General features: G+C 39.2%; 1 protein-coding gene across 2 annotated transcripts in view; it reads left to right on the top strand.

Annotated features, from left to right (window-relative positions):
• The window catches only part of prex2 (phosphatidylinositol-3,4,5-trisphosphate-dependent Rac exchange factor 2), a 149,047-nt gene extending 123,450 nt beyond the window's left edge, over positions 1-25,597 (top strand). For both annotated transcript variants that reach the window (XM_059524606.1, XM_059524607.1), the window contains exons 36-40: positions 189-255; positions 1,108-1,298; positions 13,354-13,456; positions 23,107-23,174; positions 25,271-25,597. In XM_059524606.1, coding sequence (XP_059380589.1) covers positions 189-255; positions 1,108-1,298; positions 13,354-13,456; positions 23,107-23,174; positions 25,271-25,316 — 475 coding nt within the window. In that variant the 3' untranslated portion in view covers positions 25,317-25,597. The remainder of the gene's footprint in view (positions 1-188; positions 256-1,107; positions 1,299-13,353; positions 13,457-23,106; positions 23,175-25,270) is intronic.
• The last annotated feature ends 1,621 nt before the right edge of the window (positions 25,598-27,218 follow it).

Below are 27,218 nucleotides of genomic sequence, written 5' to 3' on the forward strand. Positions count from 1 at the left end.
TATATATATGTTTTTTTGTAGCAGCTGTTTTGTTGGTAGACTGAAGAATTCTTATAACCAGCTTTCTTTTTATGTAAATCAAATCCCAAATTAAGTTTTACAGCACATCCTGTGTTGCTTGTATATGCAATCATTTGTCTCTGCGTGTTCACTGCTTACACTAACTTGTCTGTATTAATCATCCATAGGGCCTTTTATCTGGATAAATCAAACCTTCCCCCGAGCTCGGCTCCCAAAGCAGCCTTCATAGACAAGGTATGTGCCATCACTCACTATACGATCTGCAGGGACTTGTGGGAAATCTGTGTTTATGGCAGTACAGTTAGTTATTTATTGAATGCTTTTATTGATTCTCAATAATGAAAAAAGGGACCTGCTAAGTCCTGTCATTAATTGCTTACCTTCATGTCCTTCTAAACCTAAATGTCTTTATTGTTTCAGTGAAACAACAACAGTTCAATCAAGAATGACTTGTGAATCAAAATCAGTTGAACATAAGAAATTAATCAGTTTAATTTGTAAATGAGTTGTTCTTTTGAGTCAGCTCTTTTCAGTGAAGCAGTTGATCTAATTTACAGACTGGACTGAATGATTTATTCACGAATTGGACTGATTTGGGCCTCCACAGCAGTTCACAAGTCAAAGCTCACTTAAAACCGATTTAATTGTTTGTTTATTTAAATTTTTTCATTTTTCTTTTATTCATTTGTTCATTAATTCATTTGTTTTAAGAGCTTGGTCACTATATGAACACTCATTGTTTAGAAAAGCAGGACAGTTCTAGATGTTAAAATGTTTCTTTTCATGTTTCACAGATGAAGGCAAATTATATGTACTCTTAAAAATAAAGGCTCTTTATCGGCATTGATGATTCTAGGAAGAAACTTGAACGTCCACTGAACCTTTTCATTGCACAAAAGATGTTTGGATTATTAAATTGTTCCTTAAGTGAAAATGGGTTCTTTTATGCTATCGCATGTGAAACCCTTCAACTGGAACTTTTATTTTTCAGACCATGGGTTTGGAACTATGGGTTTGGGTGAACTATCCCTTTAATATGGAATGTTATTGTGATGTTATTCTGTTACTCTCTCTCTCTCTTTGTAGCTGATGCGCCCTCTGAATTCTCTGGATGAGTTGTACAGACTGATGGAAAGTTTTATCTCGTGTCGGCGGACGGCCGCGTGCCAGTTCACAGCCTGCGGAGCGTCTGGAGTCGGGCTGCTCACCGTGGCCTCGGAGCTGTGCAGCCGCCTGGGAGCTTGTCACATCGTCATGTGTAACAGCGGAGTTCACCGGTCAGTCTGGGTTACACACACATACACTCATCCTCCTTTCCCTTCAGTCCGACAGGCATCAGGCATTCGCCAGGGACTCTGTCTAAGTGGAACGCTTCTGTTTTTTCCTCCCCTGTCTTTTTTCCTTTCTGTCTGTAGCTCGGAGCAATTTACTTCCTGTCACTTATGTCTTTTATCCTGTTTTCTTCTCTGCAGCCTCAATCTTTCTTTAGTTTTAGAGAGGTTTTTGGGTTTATCTCGATGGTTCTGTTGCAGTCTTCCTCTCTTCAATCTCCCCTCCTTGTACCATTTAATATTCAATTTCCTCTTTTGTATAAATATGTAATAATTCTCATTACATGCTCATGTATCATTCCATAAATACACCTTTCTCTGCACTAATCATTCATCCAAAGCAATTATGAATATTCAGCGTCTCAGTTCTACATTTAGATGGTCTCACTTAATCCATCTTTTTTTTTAGAGATGGTCCAGACAGCTCTATTTCTCTAAGGGTTCTTTTGTGAATCTTAACTGAAGGGACATATTTTATTCAATTCAAGGCCACTTTTAGTATCCCCCAGAGCTGATGTACTTCTTTCACGTAACCAGCAGTTCAACAGATCTTTTTTTATTCATTTTCAGTTTCAAGTGTCTCTGTGTATCAGTGGCTTATTTCATAGACCCTGTTATTATGGGGCTTACAATGCAGCACTGTATTAATATTTTGCATATTTTCAGGTTTTGTTGAAAGCATCTCACTAATATTCAAATGTTTGGGTGTGGTATGATTTCTTTTTTCTTTTGTTTTGTTTAAAGCCACTAATTCTGGCTTAGGCTGCAATTGTTTGATCAAAATACATATTACAGTTAATTTTATTACAATTTAAGATAATTTTTTCAATTTTAATATATTTTAAAATGTAATTTATTCGTGCGATGCGATGCGATGCGATGCCGAGTTTTCAGTGGCCATTACATCAGTCTTAAGTGTCACCTGATCCTTCAGAATTCGTTCTAAAATGCTGATTTGCAGCCCAAGAAACATTTCTTATTATCAATGCTGAACCTATGCTTGATAGTTTTGTGGTGACTGTGATGTATATCTTTTTACAGGATTCATTGATCATTTATTTGATTTTATTTTATACTCATTTGAAGGTTTTTGCTATCACTTTTGATCAGTTTAATGCATCCTGCTGAATAAAAGTATTGATTTCAAAAACAAAAACTTCAGTGACCCCAAACTTTTGAACAGTGGTATATATTACACTGATTGAATGTTCAGCATTCAAAATAACCAGCGATGATGACATCATCAAAATAGCTGCATGACGAATTAATAGGTTTTTTATTCAATCCATTGGCTGAATATTCAATTCAAGTTTATTTGTATAGCGCTTTTTGCGATACAAATCATTGCAAAGCAACTTTACAGAAAATTAAGTTTCTACAATATTTAGTAGTAGCTTATCAGTGGTGACTGTCAATTTATGTGCATATGGCAGAAAATTTTGGAACAATTAAATAAAGACTTATATCGTCTCGACTTATATCGTCTCGACTTATATCGACTCATATCGTCAAACAGACGATATGAATTGAATTGGCCACAATACACAGGAAGTTGAACTGTAATTTGAATTGAAATAACAGAAAGTGAAGGCAATGGCGTTCATGGAAATCAAGTGTTCTTCAACCCTTTAAGGCCTGTAAAACATTTGTAATCTTCGCTAAACATTATTTGATTAGTTAAATGGTTAAAAATTACACTTAGAGGAATAAAAATTTATTGGAATTTCAGTTTTGTTTTCAGTTATAATTCCACTTTCTTACTTAAATTCATATTTGAATTACGATTCTAATTTCTGTTTACTACGTCAGTTCAAGCTCAATTGAAATTCAGGAAAGACTATCTCAATAGAATTCTGAATGGCACACAACAATAGCATTTACCCCACTATTATCGCACAATCTCCTTGGCCAGCAGTTTCTTTGGGCACTGAAATTTGTGTCCACTTTTCTTAGCAAATTGAAAGTTGATTGGGACAGTTTTTGAAGTGCAAAGTCAATTCCACAGACGCCCAGTTGAATTTTACATTTAGTTTTGACTGGGCCACTCCAGGAAATCACCCTTGTTGTGTGTTTTCTTGTATGCTGTTAAATGATTTACATTTCTTGCTGCAGTTTTTCTATTTTTCTAGTTTTTCCTGTTGTTTTTTTACATCTCTGTCTGGAGGACTGCAACTCTTTAAATATTTTATAGACCTCTTAGTGGCGTCACTTACTCTTTGCCTGGATACTAAGCTTTGGAGGACAGCCAGTTCTGAGAAGATTTACCTTCGGTCACGTTTGTAATAGGGAGTTTTGCAGTGTGTTGAGATATTCATTGGCATCATTTTTTATATTCTTGCCCTGACTAGGAATTTTCAAGACCATTGTCACAAATCTGCTTGGAAAGATCTTTCACCTTCATTTGACCAAATAAATAGGGGTGTTCCCGAAGAGGGTGAGCCAATTTGTTAACAACTACTTAACAGAAGCAGAATCCCTAAGCAATTTTCAAGATGTGGAAAAGAACAGGAGGGTGTTGACTTTTTGTTAGCACTGTATGTTGCTGAAATGGTATTTCAACATCAATTTCAAGGCCTCACATGTGGCAACAGACTCACTGCAGTGTATTGGATAAAAGCAGCATGAAATGTTCACAGCTTTGTGTGTGTTGGTTTGGGTGTGACTAACTCACATTTGTACAACATGGCAATTAAAGGCCACATCTCAGCTTTAGTGAAGCTGCAGGTGCTCAGACCTGCCACAGATACAGTGAATTCAGTCGTTTACCCCTCTAAACATGCTTTCATCAAACAAACTCTCTCTTTATTTAACCTGCTTTTGCTCATGACCAATCGATAGTTCCAGATAATTCTGTGTAAAACATGGTTTTTGGACATTTTTTCATATTTCTAGTTTGTTTCAAGCCCGTTTTCTCATTTGTAGCTCAATTGAAATGGCATTAAATAGGTTTAGGCAGGAAATGTGTTCTATTGCTTGCAAGATGTAAGAGAGTTAATTAATGAATTCCATAGAGTAGAATTTCAGATGGCATAAACTTGGGTAAATTAAAATTCTGTCTTCATTTACTTCTCCCTCATGTTTTTCCAAACCTGTATGAGTTTCTTTCTTCTGTTGTAAACAATATTTTGAAGAATATGAGTAACCAGACAGTTGATGGATCCCACTGACATTCATACTATGGAAGTCAAAATATCGGCTTTTTCAGGTTTGAAACAATAAGTGATGGCAGAATTTTTCCTTTTTGAGTGAACTATCCCTATAATAAAACACCCAGTATGCATGGTATGCAGAGCATCAGCATTTCATAATGTGCTCCTATTTATATACCTTTTGTCTGTCAAACGGTTTCAATCAACAGACAAAATGTGCCAGTTCCTGCTTTTAATGAAATTAAATACTTGCAGAGAGGCGCAAGTTTTGTATTAAAAGTGCTCACCTGCCAAATGTGGCTGAAGCTAAGTGAGACCTGATGTTTATTTTATGGCTAAATTTCTTTCGCCAAGGTGTTGCAGAGGTCCAATTTCAATATAAAGTTGTTTAAATGTACAGGTCCCTTCAAAGTGGGAGAGTAAGAACACAGTTAAAAGTGGTCATATAATGAGAAATCACATTTTCCTTGACATTTTGAAGTACTGTAAATGATTTCAGTGCACTATGAAAACACAGATTTTAAGAACGACAGATTTCCTGAACTTTCTTAACTTTTTGGAGTCAGACATGTGAATGTATGTATGAAACAACAGCGTTGTTCAGAAAAATAGCAATGAGCTGATATGAACTAAATACTATAGATACTGTTAAAGGGATAGTTTAAGCAAAAATGAAAATTCTGTAGTTGAATTGCTCACCCTCATGTCGTTCCAAACCCATAAGACCTCAGTTCATCTTCAGAACACAAACAAAGATAGTTTTGATGAAATCTGAGAACTTTCTGATCCTGCATAGACAGCAACCTAACTACCACATTCAAGGCCCAGAAAGGTAGTATACGTAGACATCGTTAAAATAGTCCATGTGATGTCAGTGGTTCAACAGTAATGTAATGAAGCTACGAGATTACATTTTGTGCACAAAGAAACAAAAATAACGACTTCATTCAACAACTTCTCTTCCATGTCAGTCTTTGTTCAGTTTCTGGCTGTGTGTAGCCCCTAATGCTATTTTTTAATAAGGTTCCCAATCATTTCAGTTCAACCTTATTAGTTTGTGAAGCACATTTCAGGCCAAATTATGTTGTGGAATTGTCAAACTGTAATGCAAGCGTGGGCTTTTACTGAGGGATGAACCTTTGAAACTTTATTGAACCCAACTTAAAACCCAAAAGGATCGAAAAACTGCATTATAACTGTTTTTGGCACAAAAAGCATGGACTGACCTCATAGGCAGACGTCATGGGAAAAAAATCTAACACAAAAAGCATGGACTGACCTCACAGTGAGACCTCATAGGGAAAAAAAAATCTAATGGTTAAATTCAGAAACATTATTTTTTAAATGTACTTCAACCATCTGGCTTAATCTTGAAACTTGAATAGTTAAATGAAACATGCATGGGTCTCTACAGAGCTCCATAAACGTGCTCAAATACCATCATCCCCAACTTGGGATATTTGATCTTTCATTATATAGATCTTTTATGACCAATATCTACTTTCTGTCCCATGTATAGTCTGTCTAGTCCATCTGTACATTCCCAGGGTCACATTTACATAAAGTGTGTAAATCAGACATTCACATCTGCTGGTTGTTGGCTGCTTAATGTGTAGCAGTGTAGCAGTCCTCCTTTAAGAATACCACACACATTTGATGAGTCTCTTCCACATTTTCTATGTCAGCAGAAGAGTTCAGAATGCTTTTTTATAAAGAGCCAATAAATGCCATCACACAGGTCTTGCCTCGGGCCAATTGGCTCAGTATTAAGCCAGCTTTGATTTGCTATGGCTGATATCACACAAGAGTGTGTGGCTCCTGCTGTGGCTCCCACCTCTGCTGTGATGGCAAAACGTTTCTGATCTTCCCCGTAATTGTGTCTTACTTTAAAAGGCTTGTATAGATGCATTGGAAAATTGAAGCATAGATGGTAAAGTATGTGCTTTATGATGTGATCGACCTGATTTCAAAATCAGCATTAGCCAAGGTTTTTTTTTTTTTTTTTCTGGAGTTTCTAGTTTTATGACGGGAAAATGGTGCACCCGAGCGCATTGTCTAAATAGGTTGTCCCTATTCTTTTAAAGAGTTATGGGTGTTTTTTGGTTGTAACCAAAATAAACCAATCAGAGTGTCATCTCCCATACCCTTTAAGAGGCAGTTGCGCTCGTTCTATGATGGATTAGCTATTTACACGGCAGAATTTGCAAGTGCAAAGACAGAACACATCTCCAGAGATGAAACGGAGCTGCTCATGCATGAGCAAATAGGTAGCCTAATTCTGATACATGCAGTGGCTATCCATTGTGACATGCAGGCATTTTTATATTCATGTAGCCTACACAATAATAATATTTTACATTTTAATCTTTTATTGTTTCATATTAAAGTTTTGTGTGCTGCAAGTGAAAGCGTGTTGTGGACCTGCTCAGAGGTGCATTTTCTCTAATGCCCTCTTTAAATAACAAAAAAAAATATATATATTTTGCCATTGACTTAAGACTTTAGACCAGGTTTGAGTTGGTCTATGGTGCAGTCTATTTTCAGTACCTCAAAGCTGCAACATGCCAACAACGCGTCTGAACACACCTCTTTTTATTTAAACAGTGCAGGATGGGAAAAGGAGAACTGCATCGGGTGTATTATAGGGCCCATAATGTACTACAATTTGCATATTTGCAATAAGTAGTTCTATTTGCAGTAAGTAGTGTAAATAATTTTACATAGTGTAAATAGAATCCGTTGCTATTTGCACTTACTGTAAATAGCATCTAGTGCTTATTTAAACTTAGTGCAAAAAGCCGCTGCCTAAAAATATTTACAAAAAAATTAGCTGGAAATAAAGTTGTCCGTTTTAAAATAAATCTCTGTCCACATGAAAATGCATGCTATGATGCACTGTCAAGAACATGCTAAGCCAACAGGTGGCGATATAATCTCAATTGTTAAAGCCATGTTGGCCAATCAGAAGCCTGAAAAAGTTTCCAGTAGGCGGAGATAACAGCGCTGGTTCAGCTGTTTCAAGCCAAAAATGCATGCTTCGCTGTCTACAGGATAAAACTGCAACCTGAGTTTTTGAAAATCTTCACCTTTTCAGGTGTTTTCAAAAATGTTCGATTTTGCAATAAAAAGAATTATCACAGAAATGTTCGGTTTCAGTGACATGGCACTGTGTTTTCGTGAGGACGAACGGCCAAACTGCGTAGAAAAATCTGTGGGTTTTAAAAATAACCATTTTCGTGTAGACGGGGCCTTATTTTTGTCTTAGTCTCCCTTAGACTCCCTTTTTATGTTCTAGTCTGTCCTGTGTTCTGATTTTGTATATGGCTATTGTCTACGTGTATCATCTGCCTACCTATTTGTGGATTTACCTTCATGTGGATTAATAGACTTATTAGAAGACTGTTTGCCTTCATTATCTTCATGCATGATTGTTCTTAACAAAATACGCAAAAAATATGTAGAGAAAAAGTTGATTATAGCCCTATTCGGACTGGATTAGTTTTACAAGGGTAGATGGAGTAATGTTAATTTACCACAGGACGTCAGTAATATTAATGGCCCATTTGCACAGGATAAGAAATCTCAGTAAAACTACCAGAAGTGGGAGAGGTAACTCAATTTACGCACTGCCGTCGCCGTCCTGTCATCATGTGCGTGCTACATCGATTGCTAAATTAATTAAATTATGATTGGATTCTGTTTGCAATAGGCACTTACCTAAAGTTAACATAAGTTCCTCTTCAGGAACTCGAGCTGTGTCGAGAACATTTGGAGTTACGCCTCCAGCGTGACGTCTCTGAATAACGTGTGTAATCAGTCCAATGGATGGGCGAGATGTCATAGGCGGGTGACATCAGAGACCAGGAAGCATAAAAACACGAGCGGCGGAGACGGCAGTCAGCCTTCTGTTTTCAGCAAGCGCTCTGTGTGTGTGTGTCAGTCGCTATCTGTTTGTGAGTCTTATTTAGTGTCGTTTGTCCAATGATAAACTCCATTGTTGAAGCTTCAATCAAAGAGAAGTTTTGGGCAAGAGCAGGCAGCATTCAGGCTGTGTGTTTTCCCTGCCAGCAAAAAAAAAAAAAAAAAAAACAAAGTGTAGGGACACATGCAGCTCGTGTGTTGTCTGCTTGAGATTGAAGCGCGCAGTGTCAGCTCTCGAGGAAGTTGACGGCTGCGTTGCGAGCGTTTTGCTTCTCTGAAGGCTTTCTTTGAGGAGGGAGCCTTCATTGGCGTTTCTCGCAGTGCCAGGCCCAAGCAGATAGGGCAAGTCCCTATCTTCTTCCTTAACAACCAGATCCGGTGCCCGCTCTCGGGGGTTTGGAGATTGATGTGGAATGCGTCGATGAGCTCGCCAGTTGCACAAGCATCAGTTGCACAAGCACCAGTTACACAAGCATATTATGCCTAATATTATAATAAGCAGCATTACTGAGGAGTGGAGCTCGCGCAGTCAGCTCTCGGGGGGCTGATTATGCTTTTCTTGCTGTTAAGCGCTCCGCTCTCGCCGGGCACGCTCTGAGGAGTGTGCCCGTGCATGCGATCTTGCTGTTGCGGTCACACTGCTGCTGAGGCTTGGTGGTGACTGCGATCGCGGGAATCAAACATGATCTGGCGAACGGGTCATCCTATCTCCACCCGTGTTCACTAGATCTAGAGCTCGTTCCGAGGCTTGGAAGCCCATGCTACGGTTTCTTCATCCTCTGAGGCAAAGCTCGCTGCAGCATTCATCTTTCTCTGAGGAGATTGATGTTGTTTGTCTGACTGAGTGGCAAAAAAAAAAGATATGCGCGCTGCAGAGGCAACGCGTGTATTACATTGTTTCGTTTGATGTGAGTTTTTCTACACCAGACCGTGTTGACTCGTCGAGGTGTTGACATATTTATCTGACTATGTGAAGTTAGATGTACAGGGGCTCTAGGGATGTAATTTCTTGTGTGAGAACACATGTTCACCTCTCTTCCTCTGAGGAGGCTGAGGTGGTCAGGGGCTGCTGGGTGGAGCAGTCCCAACCGTGTTCCAGCCCCTCGTGCCGGGAGTGTCACTTTTTTGTATTTCGCAGACGCTAGAGTCAGAGTGGCGCTCCCAGGCCAAAGGCTTCTAGTGGAAAGCGGTTCTGCGGACCATCGTTTTCTCTGGATAGCCTTCATCATAACGTCCTGACGCCTTAGGCCTAGGACGTTTTGAGGGCCAGCTCCCTCTGGGGAAGAGCGGTGTACACCACATTACACGGTGCCCGTCTCTCCTCAGTGCCCTTAGGAGATTGTGCTTCCAACCCTGTTCCAAGGCGCACCGATCTCCGGCGAGTGCTTCTCTCAGTTACCGCCCAGAAACGTAGACTGGTTCCCTTAGGAGGTCACATGGCGGTGTGGGAGCCCCTGCCAAGTGTGCTTCATGGGGTCCTGCCCTGAGCAGGCTCTGGTCTAGTCTTCCTAGCAGACGACATGGGTCTGAGGACCATCATTTTTAGGAGACTTCAGCTACAAGAGTCCTGATGCTGTGGCTCAGGACCTCGGAGGGCAGGCCCCTCTGGGGAAGAGCGGTGTACACCGCATTACACGGTGCCCGTCTCTCCTCAGTGCCCTCAGGAGATCGATCTGCCAACCCTGTCGGTGTTCCAGGGTGCAGCGGTCTCCGGGGAGCACTTCTGTTACTGCCCAGAAACATAGCAGTGCTAAGAGGCTCGCGACCTCCTTGGAGGTTCCCAGAGCAGCTAGTTCGGCCATCTTCTGCCGGTGCGCCACTTCAGGCCAACGAGCTAATTGCTCTGATGACACCAGAGATCAGTCTTGAGAGGCTAATTCCCTTAGTGGACTATTTGGCAGCGTGAAAACTACTGCCAAATGTATCTCAGTGGGTCCTGCACACTGTAGTGAGAGGCCACAGAATTCAGTTCTTGTGGGCCCCAAGCAGACTCTGGTAATGGAACAGAAGTAGATTCTCTTCGAGGAACCAGGGTTACATATGTAACCTTAGATGTTTTGTGCCTCTAACAAGTGCGTTCGACCTTATTTTTGATCTGAATGGTATGCATTGTCATGTGCAGAATACATTTGAGATTTGCCACAGACTTGTCCCACCACCTAGAAAGCAACTCAATGCTTCTTCAAGCATGGGGAAAAAAAGCTGAAAACTACATTTAAATAGAAAATATATTTACATATTTACAGCTGGTCTATTCGCACGTAATTCTTCCAGACCTTTTTACAGAAAGTAGAAGTCACTGTAATCTTTACTGACATCATCCGTAATGATTACTAAGATGGCACATTCAGACGGGACTAAAATCACTGAGAAGCATCGGTAAAAAAATTACTTTACCCAACCTCTCCATGTAAAGCTAATCCTGTCCGAATAGGGCTTATGAGAGGGCATTTCTTTTTTCTTTCTTTCACAGGTTTGCTTTTACTAGTTTTACCATAAACTCTTACCGCTTTCCTGCCACCAACCGCATAACCTCAAAAAATTGTTCTTCCGTGATAATTTCTTCACTGCTTGTCATGTGGAGGTCAAAGTGTTGTATGACGTCAGATTATAAGGCCCTTTACACTTACTTCCAAGCATCCCCTTAAGCAATTAAGTAACAGTAGGAAAGCTATGGCTGAGTAGAGAAGGTACAGCTCAATCAGCCATAAAACACTGAGGATCAATTTGGGGCTGTAGTTTGTGGGGCTGTAGTCGTAAAGAGGTCACACAGTGCCCTTGACACTCAGTATATGTGTGTCTATCAGAGTAAAGGAAACGCATAAATCAAGCCTAAATTTAGTGAGATTCGCCACTTTTTGCTGCTTCATGACATGTCCTTGAAGTTTAAAATGACTATGAATGTGCGATACGTGTGAGGAGCGCTGGTGATTGGTGACTGAAATCTTTGTATCCTATTTTTTTCTCGATTATAAATCAAGAGGATCGATCTGTGAAATGCAATTGAGGGTAAAATACACCTTAGCGTCTGGTGAATTTCTACATAGTCAGCAGTTTGCCAGAAAGAAACCCATTTGTTGCCAAGGGCAAACAATCAAAGAGTGAATGTGTTTTTTATAAAGACAGAAAACAAATCCTTCGCCTGGTGAGTTTCATATATTCTATCATAGCTAGACTCTTGAATATGGAGATTGAGTAAGAAAAAGCCTTTTGCTTAAAGCAAAGGTCAGTGCTGTTCTCACTTCAGAAGGACTGAATGATTGAATTTACAGATGAGAGCTATATAACACATCTGACACCTCTGGCTGTGAACACATATATATCACCAAAAATGAGATTGAAATGTCAGGATGATTCATCATAGATATAGACAGTTTGGCAGTGGACAAGCAATCAAATAACCAAATATCTTTCTGACTAACTCTCTGTTATAGCTCACCAGTTAAAAACAGTTTCCCCGAGAGTGTAAAAACATTAGCAGTCAGTTATTGATTTTTTCATGATTGCTTCGTTGTTCATCAGAACTTTGCTCGTGTTCTTGGTAATCTAAAATCAGTTTGGTATCTCTCTAAATAAGTCATCATTTAGATTGGTCATTTGGATTAGGTCTTATTGACCCAGACGCTGCTCATTGACTTTGTCTAGTGGCACCTCATAAAGCTCTTTTGGCCTCTCTTTTGGAAAATGAGAAATCAGATTTTTAATAATCTTTGGAAATAATTGAGTTCTGTGCACTATGAAAACACTCGAACTTACAAAATGGTTCTCTCCAGTCTGAAAAACTGTTTAAAGTGTATGAGTAAATACAAATATTCAGTTTTGCTAATTGATATCTAGTTAACTTGCCACTAAACTCTATTATGCAGAATTATAAAGAAAGTTATGTTCGATTTTATGTCCATTGTTAGTTTAGTTTTATTTTCAGTGTCTTGTAGTTTTTTTATGTCAGTTTATTACATTTTTATTCTAGTTTTAGTTTTATTGTAATTTGAGCATTTTAGCACTGCCAAATTTGATGCACATGGATATTTAGTTAACTTGGGACAAAACATGGTTATCATAGTTTTGAATTATAATATTTTTTTTTCTATTTTATGGTCTATGTAAGTTTAGTTTTAGTATTTTCAGTGCTTTCTAGTTTTGTTTGTCAGATGCTTATGGAAAGGGGTGTCATCTACTCATATTGACCCAGACACTGTACATCAACATGTCTAGTAGTAGCTTATACACTTATATTGGCTTTTGATTGGAATTATCTAGTTTATTTTTTCCTGATTGGCTCCTTTCACACTCCTATCTGGTGGTCACAGTCTTTTAGAGACTTCATGCTTATGGTTCACCTTGGGGGATGTTTATCGGTCTCTTGGGACTATTCACCTTGTATGCAGTGGAGTGTATGACTCTTACACCTGTTTGGCCACGCTGCCCTTTGACTGTCCGTTCAAATGTTAATGGGATGTGAGTGGCAGACACATGTTCTCAGAGAATGAAAGTGCATGTCACGCTTCATCACGCTGGAATGACAGCACATCTGATAGGTCTTCCTGTTATCCAGGCGCTGGCACAGACAGATGAGACATCAGCCTGGGCCACACAAACTTGTAAAAATGCGTTGGATCTGTCCTCCTCCTCCATGCTGTAATCAGAATTTAGTCAAATTTATTAGGCTTCTCAAATTTGTTTACTTAAATTATTAATTAATAACATCTCTGCATAATTAATTACATTAGAACACGGCTAGGGGAACGTGATCTCTGATAAAAGGCACTGTTTTTCTCCTCGACTGTAATTATCTCTCTCGTTTTTGCTATTGCTGCAATCAGTATCTGAGTACTTTATGAAAAATATTTGATAAAGAGTTATCGTCTTACATTATAATGTAGGATTTATGGTGCTAAATGCTGATCTGTTGTTTTTTGTCTGTCTTGTAGTTGTACTCTGAGTGTCACGCTGGAGCAGGCCATTCTTCTGGCCCGCAATCACGGCTTGCCCCCACGATGCATTATGCAGGCCACTGACGTCATGAGGAAGCAGGTATGTTCTGGTGTTTGGTGTTTCTTTAGACCTTTTGGTCCTGCAGACTTTTAGATGAGTTAGTTTGTTTATTTTGTCCACTAACAATGTCCAACAGTGTATGTACAGTATAATTTAAAAGTCACTGACGGGTCATTAAGATTATTTTAATGTTTTGAAACAAGTGTCTTATGCTGCAAGACTGCAATAATTTGTTTAAAAAATACATAAAAAATTGTGTAATTGTGATATATATATATATCGTCGCTGTCAGGTGGAATCTTCGTATCTCCAAAATCATTGTTTTTCAGGAAATTAAAAAATCAGCATATTTTTGGAGTTATTCAACATTGTATTGTTAAAGTTGGTATTATACCTTATATTGCTATCATATACTGTTGTGTGCCAACATTAACACAACATTTCCCCAAAATCATGTTTTATCGGAGATATCAGTTTTATGACTTGGGAGCAGGAAGATACGAGTTTATGCTCTCATTGATAAGAATGGTACGGACAAAACTGGCGATCACGTTGAACCTTTTGACAAGAGAAAAGGCTTCAGTAGTTAACCAACGCTAACGACTGTGGTTATATACAACTTCCTAAACTCTATTTTAAATGTTTGAGAGCTATAAGTGATGCAATACAAAAAAACGATGAGCTGATTAAGATGTCTAATAGGCGGTAATTTGCCTAATCTGCTCGCCAATTTACCTTCAAGGCTCACAGGCTTCCTTCTGCACCGAAGCATGTATCTAACCTAACTATTTTCACTCGTTATTGTATCCAAAGAGGCTTACTTGGCGCCATTAGACAGATTTTCTTTTTCTCTCATAAATAAAAACCTTTCACCTTGGGGAGTTTTACATGCACAATGTCAAGAGAGGCATAGTCTATAAGTAGGCCTAACAGTTGAACTTAAAGTCAGTAAAATAATAATAAAAACAGTAATTTAATGGTGGTATCCAAAACATCCAATTTAATGCAAGTATTAGATACATTTTAAACTTTATTGCACATGCATAATAAGCCAAGTATTAAGTAGATATTTGAAATACATCAATAACTGATATCATAGTGTAACACAGATAACATTGCTATCATATTGACTGTGTTAATACTGCATCCTATATTAAGCTAGTGAAGTAAATTGTCGTAAAATCTGTTTAAGTCTTCTGGGATGACTTCCTTCAGGTCTTTGAGGTGTTTGAATTTCAGCTCTTTGATCTTCAGGTTGTCTGAATAGAGGCCGCATCTGACAGAGTTCCTCTTGAATACACGTCAAATGATTGTTTCCCTAAATAATACGGCATGTTTACGTATGATAACAGGGCAAGAAGCCAGCTAGCCTGCTTAAAGTGATGAACATAGCAAAGGCAGCTACTTTTTGAACATGACGACATGCCTTTACATTGTAAGATACAATCCTGTTTTATCTGTAATGCACAGGGTTTAGTCTGCATTGCAGAGGATTGTTTTGCACTAAGTTCCGATCCTCAGATGAGCGCCAGAAATAGCGGTGGTCAAGATTTTTTTTAAGCCCTTCGAAAATCACGTTAGCTATCTAACCAAACATGACGACAAAACCAATGCATAGTGGCTAACTAAGTCAACGGCGTGCGGGCTGGCGGCGTGTGATGGGGCACACCTGAAGGAAATGGAGCTTCATCACCACCGCTGTTTAAAAGCCCAACGCGCCTCTCCTCTGGAGACCGGTCTCTTCCCCGTGCATGCACACTGGTGTCCTCGTGGGTCCAGGAAGGGTGCGTAGAGGGACTCCCGCGCCACCAGAGACGTGAGCTGCCGGACCCGCGATCCGGATGGGAACCGCACCCGTTTACACGGCCGTCGGGCCAGGATGCCGGGCCGTCCATCCCCTGCCAGCGCCACGGCCAACGAGAGAGATGCGGCCGCTAGAGGAAGCCCCCACCCCTCGCGCCCCGGACCGAAGAGGGGAGCGCGTGCGGCCGCCGGACTCCGCCCCTTACCTGAACCCTTCCTCCATGAACACTGCCCTACCCACACGAACCCCGCAGCACGTCGAGAACACCAGATTCCCTGTTTATTTTGGACACCCTTCCCCTTTGGCCACTTTTATCCCGTTTTATTTGATTTCTGTTAATAAAAGCCTTTCCGAGGCCTGACGCCACGCCCACTGTGTCTGTCTTGTGCTCCTCCCGCGACAATATATAAACTGTTATTATATAATTCATATAACTGAATCATGAATAACCATTGTTTTGAGGATATTTACCTCAGAGGATGTGTTGCTCGACGAGGATTCGTCCCCGCGGTGTGAAGAAGAGGTTGAGTTACGAGAATTCTCAGACAGTTGAAGTGTCCAGTGGAGTTAAGAGATTTGCTCTCAAGCTATGTTTGTTACGATCGGAACCCAGAGAAACACAGGAGACGAGAGATCCAAACGCAGTGTGGTATTTAATGGGTAATCCAAATCAGAATCCAACAAGCAAGGGTCAAAACCATAAATCCATCCAACAACAAACAAACAGGGAAAGGAACAGGAACGGGAATAGGAACTGGAACAGGAAACTCGGAAGGTGTGGAAACTGGGTGATGGAAAGAAAGGACTCCATGAAGACAAACAGAAAAAGACCGGTAAATATAGGCAGGGTAATGACTATCAAGTGAAGACACCTGAGTGCAATTAACAGGAGTGCAATTACTGTGATGAAGGGACAAGGCTTTGTGGGAATTGTAGTGCCTACGGTGAGGTGCCTATGGGGAAGTGAGACCACTAGTGGAGACACAGGGAAACAGAGACCAGACAGCGTGACATTACCCCCTCCTCCACGGAGCAGCTATCAGATGCTCCACCTGAACACAAGAAGAGACCAAGGAACACAGAGACCAGGAGGGAGGTGGAGCGGCGGAGGACCAGGGGGAGGGACGGAGGGCCAGGTAAAATGGGGAAACAGAGACAAGAAGTGCCAAAAACAAAAACAAGGAGCCCAGGAGGGAGGTGGACCGGCGGAGGATCAGGGGGAGAGACGGAGGCCAGGTCCATAGAGGGAAACAGAGAGAAAACCAAAAACAAGGAGCCCAGGAGGGAGGTGGACCGGCGGAGGATCAGGGGGAGGGACAGAGGGCCAGGTCCATAGAGGGAAACAGAGAGAAGAAGAGCAAAAAACAAAAACAAAACAACAACAAAAAACAAGTCCAGAAAGGAACATAACGTTCAGTGGCCCAGGGCCGAACCGACAGGGCAGGAATCCAGAGAGGAGCGAGGTGGAATTGGAGCCATGCGGTCGAGACAGAAGCCCACCAGGGCGGCGCAGAAGACCACCGCATCCATGCGGTCAAGACAGAAGCCCACCCGGGCGGTGCAGAAGACCACCACATCCGTGCGGTCGAGACAGTATCCCACCGTGGCGGCGCAGAAGACCACCACATCCATGGGGTCGAGACAGAAGCCCACTAGGGCGGCGCAGAAGACCACCACATCCGTGCGGTCGAGACAGAAGCCCACCCGGACGGCGCAGAAGACCACCACATCCGTGCGGTCGAGACAGAAGCCCACCCGGGCGGCGCAGAAGACCACCACATCTGTGCGGTCGAGACAGAAGCCCACCACCCGGGCGACGCAGAAGACCACCATAGTGGGATCGATGACACAGGACAGCAAGTCTGGTTAGGCAAATCTGAAACAGAGAACATGAACAAGTTAAGGGTGGCCCCCGTGGCCACGACAGGATCAGTCGAGCGCTCAGAGAGTTTGGCTGAGACGTGACGAGGCTCTGGAAGTTCCGCAGAGATGAGGAGAGGCTCTGGTAGTTCAGCCGAGACGAGGAGAGGCTCTGGTAATTCCGTGGTGTTTAGACTGGATTCAGGAAGATCAATGATGACTTGACTCTGCTCATGAAGATCATTGGTGACTTGACTCTGCTCATGAAGATCATTGGTGACCTGACTCTGCTCATGAAGATCAATGGTGACTTGCATTTGTTCATGAAGATCATTGGTGACTTGCCTTTGCCCATGAAGATAGTCGGTGACTTGACTTTGCCCATAAAGATCATTGGTGACTTGCCCTTGCCCATGAAGATCAATGGTGACTTGCCTTTGCCCATGAAAAACACTGGTGACTTGCCTTTGCCCATGAAGAACACCGGTGACTTGACTTTGCTCATGAAGATCACCGATGATTTGCCCTGACTCTGGAGTGTCAACGGTGACTCGACCTGACTCTGGAGTGACAACAGTGACTCGACCTGACTCTAGAGTGTCAATGGTGACTCATCCCGACTCTGGGTTTGCGGCCATCTTGTGCTGTGGCGCTGGGCTGGCGGCCATCTTGTGCCCAGACGCTGAACTGGCGACCACCTTGTGCTGTGGCGCTGGGCTGGTGGCCATCTTGCACCGTGGAGCTGGGCTGGCGACCACCTTGTGCTGTGGTGCTGGGCTGGGCTGGCGGCCATCTTGTGCAGTGGTGCTGGGCTGGCGGTCCTCCTGTTTGTAGACCCCGGTCTAGAATCGGCCATCCCACCGGGAGAGACAGGTGTGGCTGGGGTATTCCACGGAGACCGATGTTGTAGGTAGAACACAAACTCCCAGAAATTAAAAGCGTCCAACTGGTCCATTTCCCTTTGAGGCACTGGGTCATCCAGACCGGTGTTGAAAATGTCCTTTAGGGCCGCATCATTGTATCCCATACCATCTGCCAGGGTCCAGAACACATGTGCCATAGCACCCACCTCATTGCTCTGTGGTGGAGGGTGGTTAATTTCATGTATCTTGCCCTTTGCTCCACCATACTGGCTTGGGAACGGGTATGAAGTCCCACACCGCTGGATCTCGACATTGATGGAGTCCTTCTGTTACGATCGGAACCCAGAGAAACACAGGAGACGAGAGATCCAAACGCAGTGTGGTATTTAATGGGTTATCCAAATCAGAATCCAACAAGCAAGGGTCAAAACCATAAATCCATCCAACAACAAACAAACAGGGAAGGAACAGGAACGGGAATAGGAACTGGAACAGGAAACTGGGTGACGGAAAGAAAGGACTCCATGAAGAAAAACAGAGAAAGACCGGTAAATATAGGCAGGGTAAAGACTATCAAGTGAAGACACCTGAGTGCAATTAACAGAAGTGCAATTACTGTGATGAAGGGACAAGGCTTGAGGGAATTGTAGTGCCTACGGTGAGGTGCCTATGAGGAAGTGAGACCACTAGTGGAGACCACTGTTGGGAACGTTACTTAAAAAAAGTAATTAATTATAGTTACTCACTACTTGTTCCAAAAAGTAACTGAGTTAGTAACTGAATTACTCTATAATAAAAGTAACTCGTTACCAGGGAAAGTAACTATTTGCGTTACTGTAAAAAAAAAAAAAAGTTGCTATATGTCAAAGAATTTGTTTTCAATATTTATTGCACGTCAACAGACAGCAAGAGTTTTATCCTGCACTCTTTGTAAGAAAAGTGTTTTTGGCCACTAGCTTTGTAGATGCGTGTGTATCACATTAAATGTACACATTACATGCACGTTCTTGCCTTTGACTACAATGAATTTGAAGTAGGCTAGTGCTTATATCTCCACCTTGAAAATGCCAACTTTTCATTGGATTGCTCCTGACTCGCCATTTCTCCTGCTGCTGCGAATCTCTGTGTAGCTGTTGCGTGTGTGTGACTGTGTGTTTTTGGCGCCGCTGGCGCGTGTGTGTAAAAACACTGGCTCTGATTGGCTACCATGAAACACATGACTCTGCCTTAGCCAATCATAATCGCTTATCTCGTTATTAACCCACCTGCTCACTCACTGTGTGTATACAGGTTTCCGCCTGACAACACGATATATATATCTACCAAGCATTTTATTTATTGAAAATACATATTTAATATTTATTTTACTCTTTGCATTATTTTGCATTATTATGTGATCTTCGTATAAAAAAAAATAAAAATGCTGAAATCTGTTAGTTTTAATATAATGTTAATAAAGTTTGAAGATATATCTTATTACAGTTAGCTCTCTGCAGAATGGAACATTTTTATGATTTTATAAACCCATGGTTTCTCATTGAAAGTTTCTACTGGGAAATTCATTAATATGGTTTGGTTTTGGAGTGCCATTTCCAGCAGAGAAAAAAAGATCAGCTAATATCTACCTCTGCTTTTAATGTTTTCTGAATTGTACTGACCCAGTTAATTTATTGGGAATTACAGTTGCAAAAAAAATCTAAACATCAGGCCACCGTGTTTATTTCGAAGAGGATTTATTTTTATTAAAGGCCTGTTTAATTATTTTGGGAAATGTAACAAGCTTAACTGCCTTGGTTTGCTTTCTCTCATTTTGGTTTCTCTACATGGCTATTAGCCTAAGCTTTTCTTCCCTCTGGTTAGCCAGTCTGGAAGAAGGACGATAGAAGCTCATGAAATGAAGTCTCCCTACCTTTCATTTAGAAAGTGAGAGATTGTTAGTCTTTTTCTACCCATTTTCACCCTAGTCTTGAAGCGTCCTTCATGAAGTTATAGATGAAACTGACAGGGTCTGCTCTTTTGATATCATTAGGCACTGTGAGACTTGTATAATAGAGGGCTTGGACGGCTGCTGTGTCAGCTCTGAAGAAATGAAACTTCAAGGTGGCCCTGAGTCATGAGAGGCAAAGACTAGAGAGCCCTTGACAGTAACTCAGTCACGTCGAGACATAACTTTCAAAAGAGTACATTTGGGCAATGTTTCTCATATCAGGGGCATTGGCCAATGTGTGTTCCATGCCTTTCACTTCTGCTGCCATTTATACATTTAGATTTAGTTTTCATTTTTATTTAATAGTAAAATTTGTAATATAAATAAAGTAATCCCAAGAATTCCACTTGTTTTTTATGCATTTACTGTCAATTTCTATCATTATTTAATAATAAAAGTAGTATTTTATGTATTTGAAGTAATTTTAACTAACATTACAATTAATTAAAATAAAAATTAAGAATAATTATTAAAAATAAATTGATAGATATATTTAAATTATTGTTTTTTGTGCATATATATATATATATATATATATATATATATATATATATACACACACACATACAAATAGTAATTAATTATTAAATAAATTAGAATAAATGGGTAATTTAATAATTCAAATTTTAAAACTATGTAATCTGTGATATTAATGTTTAATGTTTGATTTTAAAGGTGCTATATGTAAGTTTTCAACTCTACTAAAGCATAAAAATACCATAATATGTTTGCAGATATTTAAGGAACATTCTAAAGTCAGTAATTCTCCTTTGAAAATGTGCATTCCAGGCCGGAATGTCTGTAGTTGTTTTGGTTTGTGAAACCCGGCCACTGCCAGTTTACCCAATTGTAACTCGGCACCCCCCGGTTGCCAGTTGGCGGAAAACACAGTGGATTTCATTTCATTCATTGTCAAGTGTGCTCGTTCTTGTTGGTGTTGTCAATCTGGTAACCTGCTTGTGCGTTGCAAACCACTGCATTAGGGAACAGATCATTCATAGGTCAGGCCATTAAAATGTATGTATTAAAACGACTTTATAAGTAACTTTATATTTAACTTTCACCTGAGGACAGCCATACTTTTTTATAATATATATTTGCATTTCACCTTTGATTTTAAAATTGTTGAATTTATAATGTGTTGCGGCATAAAATATGTGATGTTTTGGACCGCCTCTGGGTGATGACTCCTTATGTGCACCGTCCAGGCTCTGAAATGACTTTATGAATATAAAAATGAATGACTGTCATCAGAGCTCCCCCTGGCTGACTATTTATTATTATTCACTGTAATTCATACCTCACAGCAAGACTTAAAAGAGGCTCATCCATCATAATGCCTGGAACTCATCGAGGTACAGAAAGGGACACTAACAAATAGATCCATCATGCAGATTCTGTGTATATACACTAAATTGCTGAACTGACAAAATGAGTTAACTATATATATATATATATATATATATATATATATATATATATATATATATATATATATATATATATATATATAATAAAAGTGATTGTAAAAACAAAAAAGTTATCAAGAGGATGAATATTCTTCTCGGTGTCTGTAGACAACTACTCTTTTTGTTCTTGCCCTTTCATATCTCAGTTCTTCTCCTCAACGTCCAGCCATATCTTTCAAAGTCTGAGGAAAGCAGTAGGCGAAAGTGTGTGCCTCTGGTGGTGTAATTGCTGATGTTATCATGATATGATAAGGGACTGACCATGGTGCCGCCCATGTCTGAACCACTCACCCGTCAGCAGTGTACCTGTACTCTGAAGCTCTGCACTCACAATCACAGCTGTGTTTATGCGGCAGTAACGTCCCCCACTGCTGATCTCGCCCACAACAGACACACCTGCCGAGATGCCTCACGTCAAACAAATCTGAAGAGCTATTTGTGGAAACAGCTAATGTTTGTAAAATGTGCAAGATAGACGTTTTCCTTCTTACGTCAAGGCACAGGTGGCCATTTTTCATTTTGACGTGATAGGATTCCGGAGTCAAGATGCTCTCCATTAAACAGTCCTGCATTTCGTTTAAAATTAGACATTGATTTAGTTGGCTGCATGTAACTTACAGCAAACAGCTCTGGATGTTCTTTGAATATGTATATTTTATATCCTAATTTATGATTAAAAACAAGTCCATTTAACATATCTGACAAGGCCAGTGTTCGTGAACTGTGACGATGGATGGGGTTTGTAAGTCACAGGTTCAGCTGGATGGCAGGACTCTACCGCTGCTCTTTTTCTATGAAATATGAGCCACAGCGTCTTTGAAGAATGGCAGAGCAGGCTGACTTGGGCAACTGAAGAGGAAAAAACAGATGTTCTTTTCAGAATAGGAAATTATTATATGAATTATTTAATTATTTAAAAATAGAAGAAAAACCAGTGCATATTTTCAAAAGTCATTATCCTTGGTACAGAAATAGAAGTACATTAAAAGAAATTGGATCATTAATTTCAGTACATGCATGATGTTGGGCCTATATTTGTATTTGACAGCATAAACTAATAAATAATAATAAAGTGAAGTGACATTCAGCCAAGTATGGTGACCCATACTCGGAATTTTTCCCCTGCGTTTAACCCATCCAAAGTGCACACACACAGAGCAGTGAACACACACACACACACTGTGAACACACACCCGGAGCAGTGGGCAGCCATTTATGCTGCGGCGCCCAGGGAGCAGTTGGGGGTTCGATGCCTTGCTCAAGGGCACCTAAGTCATGTTATTGAAGGGGGAGAGAGAACTGTACATGCACTCCCCCCACCCACAATTCCTGCTGGCCCGGGACTCGAACTCACAACCTTTCGATTGGGAGCCCGACTCTCTAACCATTAGGCCACGACTTCCCCTTAAATTATATATATATATACATACATACATATATAGACACAGTACAGACCAAAAGTTTGGAAACATTACTATTTTTAATGTTTTTAATGTTTTTTAAAGTTTTTATATATATATATATACTTTGTTTTTTTTACCTTCTTTTTAAGTGTATATTTCATAATACTTCCATAATAAACAACACAGCCTAAATGACACCACTTCTCACCTTTGATCGACTGGACACAGAATATGTTCATGCTTATTTAAAGAATAACTGTTCTGACTGGCCTGAAAGTCATTTATAATTATGGCTATTTTTAGGGAGCAAGAGTGCAGAATTCAGCCAAGAACCTGGGAGTAAGAGACCGCACCCCATCAACAGTGCCAAGGTAACCAGAGCGGCCCACACACCACTTTCCTCCATCACTACACACACATCATTTCAGTCCCCTCACATTCACACTATGGTTTTCACTAACCTTTCATAAAATGTGCATGAAATAATTTTAGACCTAAATGCCACGGTTCAAAGATTTACACATTTTAGAAAAATGTTTAGGCCTCCAGAATTATTATAGCATTATATTGACAGGCCACAAACATTCTGATGAAGGGTTTGCTGTAAACCTGTAAAAAAAAGTGTTTGGAATGGTTGTGGATGAATTTGGAAAAATGCTGGAAACCAAATGGTGTTGGGTCACACTGACTTACATAATACAGACAAAAAATATATATAAAAACAAAATAAAAATACTATGGAAGTCAATAGGATCCGAAACTGATTGCTTAAAATGGACTGTCTCTTTAAGATTAACATTTGAAAATCTCCCTGACTTCCCAGAATATTCAGCATTTAAATACAACACTGTAATATTTGCATATCCAATTGTAATTAGCTTCTTTGTTGCATCTTTTTGCATTCTGAATTGGGCAGAAATGTAAAATATAAAGCTCACCTACAGCTACTGTATATTATGATTTTTCGCTGTCTTATAAGGGCTGATATTTCTCTCTGCAAATGCAAATCTAGTAAAGTAAATGTATGTCTACTTTTTAAATATCCTTTAGTGTATTAAAATGTGGCCCGCAGTTTTACTGGAGACAGAAACTCGGGAGCAGCTGTTCTAATTTAATCCTTAAAAAAAAAAAAAAAAAAAAAACCTGCAGTACAGCCGTATGAAACAAAAGATACAGCATTTTTGCAAATGTGCGCATCATGTTGTATTCATCCATATGCAGTAAAATTGAACAGAAACCTGGGGTATTAAATCCACAAAATATATTATTTAGCTTCAAATGCATGTCCTCTTGCATCACATAACTGCAGGTGTGTGCGAGTGTGTGTATGTATGTGCATGCATAAAAGAGAGAACATGTACGAGAGCCCGACTTTGTTTCCTGCAGGAAAACAGAATTAGACATACGTTAAAAACAGACCCACTCCTACTCTCTCAGCAGGTACAAACTCCAGCGTAAACTCTGATCTGTCACAGTCACTTGAAGTCTGTAGGGAGATGAACTGTATCATGACCCTCAAGACACTGACTCATAGCTTTTCATGGCGTGTTGCATGTGATCATTGCTGTGTGGCTTATGTTTATTTGCCATATAACAAATGCTGCCTAAATCCAAGGATTTGTGTTAAACATTTTTTAAATTCTCTGCAGCTCAGGAAGAATGTTATTAGTTTGTTTATTGCATAAATTTAAGTGTATGTGTTCAGTTTCTTACATCATTTACGTAAAAAACACAGTGAATGTCAAATATAGAAACAGGCCACATTTTTTCAGCCATTGCAACCAGGCACAATTTGACAGTCTATCCAAATGCAACGTGACATAATCATAACTAATTAAAACATGTGATTTTAAATATACACCATGGGCTGGGCTATTCAACAATTGCTATTAATCCACTGCAACTTAATTATTTATAGCTGTTATAAAATTATGGTTTAAACAAAATGTTTTAAAGTTAAAAATTTTAACTCTGTTATTAATTTTTTTTAATGGAACTAATACTTTTATTGAGCAAGGATGCACTAAAGTTTAAAAAAAAATTAAATGTTTAAAAATATTTCTTTTTGAAATAAATGTCTTTTTAACTTTCTTTTCATCAAAGAATCTGGAAAAATATCAACATTTACTGTACACAAAAAATTAAGCAACTTAACTGATTTTAAATTGTTTATTTAGCGACAAATCAGCATATTAGAATGATTTTTGAAAGATAATGTGACACTGAAGACTGATTAAATGCCAAATGAAAATTCAGCTTTGCATCACAGGGCTAAATAACATTTTAAATTTTAGGTTAAATAAATTCAACTTTACAAGGCATAAATGAATGAAAAAAAATTAAACTAAAAATCTTAAAAATCATAAAAATAAATAAAAAAATCTTATTAATCATATATATTTTTTACATATATGGTACTATATATGTATTTTATTTTATTTTACAAATATGTTTATTCTGTTAACAGATTGTACAAACTGTGCCAGCCTCCACCTCCTGACGATGACCCCTGAACCCCCGTCTTCAACAGATCTGGACAATCTTTGGTCCAACTCCAGATGACACACACACACACACACACACACACACACACACACTGTCCACGTCATGAGAGCGTCTGGACGTTCACCCTCTCTCCTGCTCAGAGGCAGATCTGTCACCTCCCAGCTCAAAGGATTCACAGCATAATATCTATTGACTTTTGTCATAGCTTTTTAAAGGCACCATTATTTTTCTATTTCATGCTTTGCTACGGCGCATCTTATTCTAGACCTGAAGAGTAAACAAACAGGATGCCTGATCTCCCAGATGCTCATTTACAAAAGATAGTGTCAATCACAATGTCTGTTTCAAATAACTTTATTCTTCATGTTAAAAAAATTGCACAGTGCTTAAGTCTATGTATGGTAAAGCTTATCTTTTGTTTATAGTTACTATTTGGGCATAGCATCCAAAAGCAAGTCATTGCAACTGTATGCGCATTTGTATTTAATCTATTTTCATATAAATCTTTAACATATGTATAGGTTTGGCTTTCACATAATTAGGTTTCTCAACTTAGAGTTTATTAACACCATAGTGCATTAAGCTACATGTTGCAGTCTTAGTGCTGCAGTCTCAGTGAATATGGAGTGAGATACAGTACTGGAACGTTCATACGACACAGTCACCAGTGTTATAGATTTATATATTTGACACAGGTTACATAGGTTTAGAAGTCATTTTGTCTCCACATTTAAAATGAAATCAGTACTCTGGACTGGAGTTGTTGTTATATGTTATATTAATGTTGCTTAAAATAACAAATTAATCAATCATTACTATGCAATAGTGAGAAACCGCTCTAAACAGGAATTGTTTATTAACTCCACAAGTACTATTTTTAGAAATTAAGATATATATATACTGGAAAACCAGGTTGATTTCCCCATTATTACAATAAATTGTCATTTCAAATAAAAATGTTTAAAAGAAAACACAATCATATTCCTTATATAAAAAGTCTTCCGTTTTTGATGGAGCTGTGTGACTAAACATTTATGCAAAAGACTTTAAGAGTGATTTTGATTTAACTTTGTGCTGCAAATCTGTCACAGATCTCTCCAGTGAATGTGAGGGCACACACACTCCCAGCTGTTTTATATGCTATGCTGTCATCCATTAAATGTGCAGCTGGTATCAGACCAGTTAAAGTCTTCAGGAATCTCAATAATGGCCTCTTTATGTAGGCAACTGTCTTTGAAAAAAATTGTTTACCTATCATAATTTCCCTGGGCTCATTGTCACTTGCAGTTTTTGTAAATGATTTCCAGATGTTCTGTAATAACTTAGTGAGACCAATATACTGTATAGTAACAACAATGGTGCCTATGTTTAAATTGGAAAAAAGAAAAAAAAAGAAAAGAAAAGAAAAGAAAAGAAGAAAAGAAAGCTATTATATTTTTAAATATAAATTATTACAATTATTAATAGTATTATTAATAATATTATAGAATTTCCAGTCCCAAAAGATTCTGCATGGAAGAACCAGTGCAGAATTAAAAATAAATGTGTTTTATATGTATTTTTACATTATTTATACATGTGGTGAACAAACGTTTTAGCTTGTCTGGAGTGCTGTATTGTAAATAAGCAAACTCCAGAACTATTTGTTTAAAAAAAGGGGCCATTCACACTTCACACAAAACACGCAAAACAAAACATATTATATATATTTTATATATCAGTGGTGTGCGGTGGTATTCTAAAATGAGGAGAATGAATGTAAATTCATGTCCCAGTCACATTTTCTTAGTTAGACATTACTTACACTTTCAGAAAAAATATAGTAAATATATTTTTTATTTTTACATTAACAATAATGAATATTCTATTTATTAAAGTCATGTATGAATCTCATTAATTGTTTTTAGGCA

The sequence above is a fragment of the Carassius carassius genome, chromosome 35, assembly GCF_963082965.1.
Source record: "Carassius carassius chromosome 35, fCarCar2.1, whole genome shotgun sequence".
Lineage (NCBI taxonomy): Eukaryota > Metazoa > Chordata > Actinopteri > Cypriniformes > Cyprinidae > Carassius > Carassius carassius.